General features: G+C 44.3%; 1 protein-coding gene across 1 annotated transcript in view; it reads left to right on the top strand.

The window, feature by feature from the left end:
• UBXN2A (UBX domain protein 2A) overlaps positions 1–7209 on the top strand; it is a 29859-nt gene extending 22650 nt beyond the window's left edge. Inside the window, exon 7 of the mRNA XM_019537332.1 lies at positions 5158–7209. Within this exon, the coding sequence (XP_019392877.1) occupies positions 5158–5350 (193 nt within the window). The 3' untranslated portion in view covers positions 5351–7209. The remainder of the gene's footprint in view (positions 1–5157) is intronic.
• Positions 7210–8087: the final 878 nt, after the last annotated feature.

The raw sequence follows: 8087 nt of genomic DNA, 5'->3' as shown, positions 1-8087 counted from the left end.
GCCTCATGACCTGGCTATGTAGAAATAGTTTTAAAATGATCCTTTACCTCCTCTAATTATATTGGTTAAAACGTTAACCAATAGCACATACCTAGTATAGTGACCTCTGGCAGAAACAGCTCTGGCCCCTTATGTCTTCACTGTGTGCCTGGCACTGCGCAGGCCACTTGCGGGGAGCCATAGGTAGTGGGTGCAGCCAGGCCACTAGGGGATGTTGTCTAGCTGTGATGTTGCCTAGCTATGAAGCAGCTACTTCCCCTTGCCCCCACGGGCAGTGGACCTCTTCTGACCTCTCCTATCCCCAGATACTGCTACCATGGGAGGGTGGTGCTGGGGTCGGGGGAACCTTGCTGCAGCAGCAAGATGGCTCCTGGGGGTGGGTCTGCCTTGTCCCCCTGCAGCAACGGGGCCCTGGTGGGGTGATGGGCTCCCTGCACCTCCCACCTCACTTATGCTGCTGTGGCCTGGACCTGGAAGGCTCCTCTGCACTGTTGGGCTGGCCCTTCCCCAGCTCCTAAAGGAAGGAGAGGTCTGGTCTCAATGGGGTGGCCTCCAGCAAGCACGCTGCATCCTTTCTTCTCCCACCTGTGGTGCCAGGACCTGGTCCAGTCCTGAGGTGGGGCTGAGCACATGGCTGGTTCAGCCCAAGGAGGTACCTTGGGCAGCTGGAGCAGGCGGCGCTGGGTCAGAGGGTGAGTGCAAGGGAGAGGGGAAGTGGAGGGGGAGCCATGGCTCAGGGGTGAGGCGGGGAAGCTGCTCCCGCTGCTGCTTGCACCCTGGGATGTGCCCCCAGATCTGCACGGGGCAGGGCGAGGTGGGCTGCAGCCAGGGCCACATGAGGCTCTTCTCAGCAGGTGCTGGGCTCAGAGCAGGCGCTAGCAATGCTGGGAGGATGCTGCATCCACCTCAGATTTTGCCGCCATTCCTTTCCCAGCTCTGCCACCACCAGCTGGCCAGCGCAGGCCCAGCTCAACACCCTGCCTCCACCCACACACTGGAAAGGGCCAGTGCTGCGGCTGGTGGCGGCAGTGCTGGGAGTGGAGTGGCAGCAAAATTTGGGGTGGACGCAGCATCCTCCCAGCGCTCACTCTGAGCCCAGCCCCTGCTGAGAAGAGCCCTGCCCTGCGCAGATCTGGGGGCACATGTCCCCAGCTCCCCCCTGAAAGCAGCAGCGGGATGTCCACCCCCTGCCTCCCCATGAGCAGTGTCTGCCCCTGCCCCCTCCCTCACCGCGGAGGGCATTGATCTGTCCCTTTCCCTTTCCCCTTTCACCATCCAGCATACCAGACTTACCAGCTGGAGGCAGCTCTCCATGCTGCTGGGCTGTGTTCCTTGCTGCCTGAGTGCTGCACTGCAGCTGCGCGCAGCACGAGCATTTATCGGCCAAAGTATTGGCCCCATCAGGCCAATATCCGATACAGCCAGTTTTCTTTATATCAGTACCAATCTGATATCAGACCAATGGATTGGTGCACCTCTAGTTTTTATTGATACTGAGGCTGAAAACCCACTTTCACATAAGTGCATGGTGGTAAAGACTTCAGTGGCCTTATCTATCACATCAGGGTACTCCTTTTTCTTATTTTCAGCCAGAATTGGGCAAGAGGATCCTGCTTTAATTTGTTTCAGTCCTGTCGCAAGGTAACTCAAGTAATTAATCTTCCTCTTTACCTGTTAGACCAGAGTTAGAGTTGCGGTCTGCTACAAAGGGGTTACGTATCTACTCATTCTCACGGCCCTTTTCAGGAAAGTACTGCTGAAACTGAGATTCAAGCTCCAGCAAGCGTTTCGCACTTTGCTTTTCACATCGCTGGCCAGGGTCAACTCATTTTCAGCCAAAAAGCTGTCAAGGGTTTCACATGTCTCAAAGTTGTTTTCTCTTACTTGAGAAAACCCAGATTTGAAGCTTCTTGATGAAAACTGCTAGGTACAGTCCCCTGCATGCGCAGGCAGCCAGTCACCCAGGGATTCCCCCAGGTTGCCCTGTCAGACCCTCACACGTTCACATGCATTAGATGTGTTGTGAAGTTGAAAAGTTGGGGCACAGACTGAGCTAGTTAGATATCCTGATGGCCCACCAGACAGACTTTTGCTGGTGGCCTCCCATGACTTTTGTAGGACCTAACTTTTCACTAAAAATACGTCCAGTTCTTATTCCAAACAAAGCTTTCCAGAAGTGCCTTAAAACACTGGGAATATTCCCAATGGAAATTCCTTCCAAACTGAAAGGTACTCTTTGATACATGCACGTGTTAGTTTGTAGATTGATATTGCTGCTGCGCTTCTGGATCCCGCATGAAGCAGCAGTGGGAGCAAAATGAGGCAGGGCTACCTGGCCATGCTCTTCTTGCTGGTGCTGGCCTGCTTGCTGCTGGGTCTTGGGCAGGTTCTGGCTATGGGGGGAGATGGAGCAGCAGCACTTTGCTTTGGGGCAGGGCCACCATCTTTATAGTCACCTTTCGCGATCCCTCTAGATGTTCTCTGCGGTCCCCAGCGGTCCTCAGACTATGTGTTGAAAACCACCGGACTAAAAGAACTTGCCTTCTGAGGTCCCCATCAACCCTAATTGTCTATCATTCCCTGATTCTAAGTGGCATCTTCAAGAGGTGTTAGGTTGTAGCCCTACAACATTCAGTGACCTTTTCCCAACATAAAACTTACTGTCCCAGGAGCTATATAGAACTAATACCTTGTTCTGCACGTTTCTTTTGAAGCAGCTAAATGATCATAGGTTTATTTTCAACACCAGGCTGAGCCATATTGCTCTCTGTAGTACGCTGTACGGGTTTATGTCCTGTAAGAATGGCAGTTTAAGAAAACTTGGCAGTTGCAATCCAACTTTGAAACGCAATGCCATATTGTGAACCTAAAAAGATTCCTTTTAATTTTCATATTCCATTGTACTAGTGAGATGTCATTGCGACTACAAACTCTGTGTGTATTAAATTATTAGAAACTTTTGCCCCTAATGGTAATCGTTCTCACTCATATTGTGTCTCAAACTGCTGTTATAAGCAGAACAACAGCCCCGTTCATATGACCTTATTGACAGAAAATACTTACAGCAGGTGTTTCATCAACGTGGAGCTTTTCTGAGATGATATATAAGTGCACTCTAACTTAAAAAAAATCAAAAGTCTAGAAACATTGAGGTGGATTTTAAGGAACAATGCCTTTAGGTTCCACATTGTTCTTGATCAGTACCAAGCTTTTCTGTGTATAACCCCATCCCCCCTAACAAAATAAGAAGGCTAAAATTAGGGTGCATCTTACAGCAAAAAGAGGTCATGAAAAATAATTTAAAATAACTAATAAGTTGACCAAAATTTGATCATATTTGTATTAAAATCTTTTCACAGTTTTTTTCCCTTTTTTTAGAAGGCAAATCTAATACATGCATTCTGTTGAAAAACACATTATTGCTGCATATAAGACCTTTGATTAGAGAGCTAGAAAGATACTGTTAACACTCTCTAGCACATGTTCTTCTGGGCTTGAGTTACAGATAAAGTAGTTTTGCCTTAAAAAGAGTGGGATGTTTATTCCGCAGTTGCTGTTTCTAATATGAATTTGACACAGGGAAAAGTTGCCAAGCTATAGAACTGAAGCCTCAAAGAAGGCAGCATTTGAGGTTATTATATTTGCAGAACAGAAGAAAAGTAACCAACACAAGAGTAGTGCTGAGTTGATATAGCATAGCTAATAGAGCAGTTGAACTAGCAGACGTGTCACTAAGTGTCCAAGACAGGCAAGTGCCCCCTCTTGGCTGATTCACAGCTTAATGGGAGAAGACTCGGATGCTAAGTGTTGAGTTGAGTTAAGTCTCTCTGGAAACTGAGCCGAGTTGAAATGCTACCCCTGAGTGGACATTCTCAAAACTTATAAACCCTCTGTCTGTAGTACTCCCCTTTTTGGGGACTGGGGCCTCATAATCTATCTGATGACTCCCAACCGGGGTACCAATATTCGCACTGCCAGGTGAGCAAACAACCACATGAGTCATAAATTAAACTTAGATTTCAACTAGGAATCCATGGTGTCAAAAGCATTCTGGCTTGTGGTCTTTCCGAGATCTTTGCAACAAAACGAATGAAAACAAAGAGCTGGCCCTTTCTGAGGAGTGCCTTACATTTAATAAAGTTGAGAACCTGTACTCTAGCCACTGAACCCTTGGGTCCAGTACTGACTTTTCCCTTCTGGTCTACACCTGTTTTGCCAGAATCCCAGTAGGGAAATGACCTTTTGGTTTAGGGTTTAACTCCTCAGGAGCCACAAAATAGAGTAGCTTTAATCAGGCAGAAAAACTCTGGACAAAGGTCTTGAAAGCGGCAGCATTGCTGTATGTGACTAGTCGAGGGAGAAATTGCTTGAAAAAGGGTAATCCTGAATACATGGCCCTTTGCTGTAGCTCACCTGGTTCTTGAGGGATGCCTGTGCAAGCCAGGTCTGTCCAAACTGTGAACTACCTGCTTGGCTGCCTTCAGGATGTGATCAGCCCTGCAGCTGTGCCAGGCTCCCTGCTCAGCTTGTAAAGTATGCTCAGTTTATGTATCTGCCTGGAGCTTCTTCTGTCTTTTTCTGAGTTTTTCCCCTCAGTGAGCCCTTTTTAAAGGTTAGCAAACACTTTGAAGCCTCTGTTTGGTAACTTTCAACTGCAGATGTCCTTTCATTGTCCCAAGGTGCTTCATCCTAAATAGGCAGTTGAGCTCTAGCAGGTTGCCATTGTGTGTTAGCTGGCAGAGGTGTAATGCAGCTGTGCCAGCCTGTGCTGGATTCCGCACTTGCAAAAAGACATCTTGTAATAAGCAGTTTTCATAAGTGAATGCTAATATCCATTAAAGCTCATAGGTTCAGAGATTCCTCAAATCATCAGTGAATACAGAGCGTGGTGTGTGGTGTTTAGCTTCGGGGGTTTGTCTCTGCCCATCTTCATGTCTGGGGCTTTGTTCCAAATTATGACAGGAAAGGAGAGACTGTATAGGGATATTCCTCACACGAAAGTGAGCTCTCCTAGTTAGGAAAGGGTTGCACTGTGGAGACTGTTACAGAGTCTGCTGTGCGTATTTTATTTGTTCACAGGACTTGCGCACTGCTTCATTCTATTGACTTCAGCGCATAGCAGCTTTTTACTGACGGCATTTTCTTTTTTCTTCTCAGAATAAGCCATGTCAGAGACTTCATCATGCAGTATCAAGGAGTGGAGGGAAGCGTTCCATTCACCTTAACCACATCTCTACCTTTCTTAGAGCTAGAGGATGAAACCCTCACTTTGGAAGAAGCTAACTTGCAAAACGCTGTTATTGTTCAGAGACGTCAGAAAACAACGGAGCCTTTCCAAAGTTTCTCATAGGCTTGGCTAATAGCACACCTAGAGTACAACTGTAAAACTGCTGCTGCTGCTACTAATGGACAAATCAAGAGTGGGCAAAAATGCAATCGAAGTTTTAGCGGAACAAAATTTTAGCTTTTAACATGCCTAATGGTTGCATATAAAGTGAACTTGATGAAACCAAAAAGCCTAAACAGCAACATCTGGATGCACTGTACCTTCCCCACAGATCTGTGCTGAATAATGCTAATGCTATGCTGTAGTTTCTTATAATGAGGTATTTTCTAACCATTGCAGTGTTTGGAGCCTGCCTGTAATATAGCAGAAGTAACCTGAAAAATTGGGGTCCTACATGTAAATTCCTTTTAGCTAAAAAGTCCTGGCCTTTCCAAAGGAATGCTTACGTTAAACTTCATTCTAGAAGACTTTCTATTAACAGCACCTTGAGTGAAGAACTTTTTAATTAACTTATTTTTGCACTTCAGTTTGGGCAGTGAAACTAAACCAGTTGGGTTTGGCTCGTGTTTCTGTTGTTGCCAGTCTCAGGAGTTGTTCTTGCAATAATGGATACAGGCCCTTCAGGGAGATCTGATTTTACTGTTTTCACTCATTTCATAAAGCTGAATTCTGGGTGTGGCGGTGGTGTTTTTTTAACAGAACCTACATTTTGATATTCTCCTAAGTCTGTATTTGTGAATATGAGACAGTCTAGGCAGAAATGATTTGGTCTGTTGAATTTGGAACAAGAGGTGATTTAATGTAAGCTCCTGATGTAGCAGTTGCTAATGGCTCCAGTGGCTGATCTCTTATGTGTGATCCCATGTCATGGTGATGGTAGGTTACATAAGGTTTGTGCTGCAAGTGTTCTGAGAAGGGAAATCCACTTACCACCGTGAGACACATGTATGACACCAGTTGTTCTCACATAAGAAATGTATCATGAAAATAAAACATGTCTGTCTTCCAGAATTGCCAGCTGAAACTGGCATTAATTCACACATACACATCTCCCCAAAACACTTCAAAATCCTTATTCAGAGTGTCAAGAAGCATTCCTTTTCTCTGTTCATATAGTCTCTTAATGTTTATCCGAAATTGTTTTATTTTACAATTAATAAAATTATTCCCATTAGTTTTGAATTCAGGTATGTAAACTTAACTGTAGCTGGTGTTCTGTATTAATTCTGAGACATGAGTGTCAGCACAGTGGATTCTCAGTACACTTTTGCTATATAGTTGGCTTGAAAACTAGATAGCCTGCGGGTTTCTGAATGAAGCTAATAGGCTGATGTTTGTTGAGGAGCATTTGAAGGATAAAAGGTTTATGTTGCACATGCGAAGGGAAAAGTGTTATATTTTTCAATAACTTCCTTCCTATGGTTGAGAGAGAGGGTTGGTTGGTTGTTTGGGGGTTTGGGTTTTGGAAACACAAGTGACTATCGCAACAACCTTGGTTCTACATAAATCCAACTTTATCTTCAATCCTAGATAACGTTATCATTTTCTTACCTCTGATCTGACAGGCATGTGATGCTGTGAAGACTATACAACAATAACTTTGAAATGTAGCTGCCAAGTACCCATTGCATGCTGGGCCAGGTATTCTTTTAAAAATGTAGTTCACATCACTTAAACACTTACTACAGGTACTTCATTCACCTTAAGCAACAAAGAATACAACTTTTACTTACTGTGGGTGAACTTCATGTTGGCATTCAAACACTACCATCTTTCAACAAATGTTGAATACAAAACTTCCTGATTATCTTCCAGAACTAGAACACAATGAGCAGCTAATCCATGTGAACACCATCAAACAAATGCCTAACAGAACTCGTTCTGACAGTGTTGTAGTAAATATACTAGCCTCCCCAAAAGCTGCGCCTAACCTACTTTGTAGATCTTACCAAAGATCTTACCTGGGCTAAAAGCAGAGGATCAGTTTAACTTGGAGCTGATAGTTCTGGGTTTTGTACAGTGGATTCTGTAATTCACTGTATTTTGGTCTCGCTACTCCAATATATAGTTGTAGGGTATCGGTAAATGCACGTATTTGATCATAAGGCTAGTGGTCTAGTATGTGGAATGTGCATGAAACCTGAATAGCAATATACCTGTTTAATTTGCATGTGCATATGAAATGTAGATAATTAGTAAAGAGTTAAGGAAATACCCAAACTTAATGAATTATACAAAATTGGCTTTAATGTAGACAATGCAACTCTACAAAAATATGCCTTTAGTTGTAAGGAATTGTGCATATTATTATATTGAAAAATGTTTTCATTTTTCCAGTATTTTAAGAGACTGGATAACTCCATGATTTTTGTTTGATTTTTGGGTTTAAATTGTGATGGATTATATTCCTGTGTTTTCTTCAAACCATAGACTATTATGACTGCAGTTGCAGAGGGGGGAAAAGGAGAAAACAGCACCCAGCAAAATGTGAAATGGGTGTCTGTACTTTGAAAGAATGCTGTAAGTGGGACTGTGTTTAAATACATAAACACAAAGAGATCAGGTCCCCGAACAGTAAAAACATTGCTGACTGCATTAATTGAACTAAAGCCAGGAGATCAAGTGCCTTTTCAGTAAAGGCAACAGGCTGGACTTAGTGGTTTGTTTCTTTAACTTGCAGAAAATAGGTACAGAGTAAGTATGGTATTTCCATATCTGGCCAGGTTAGGCCCAAGTCCCAGGGATGGATTTCTGACCTAGATGCTTTCTGTGAATCCTAATCTGCTGGCCAGCACTGGAC

This window comes from Crocodylus porosus, unplaced genomic scaffold (genome assembly GCF_001723895.1).
Source record: "Crocodylus porosus isolate Cpor-Errol unplaced genomic scaffold, CroPor_comp1, whole genome shotgun sequence".
In the NCBI taxonomy this organism is placed as follows: Eukaryota; Metazoa; Chordata; order Crocodylia; family Crocodylidae; genus Crocodylus; species Crocodylus porosus.
Note: the sequence above shows the minus strand (reverse complement) of the source record. Positions and strands in the feature narration are given on the sequence as shown.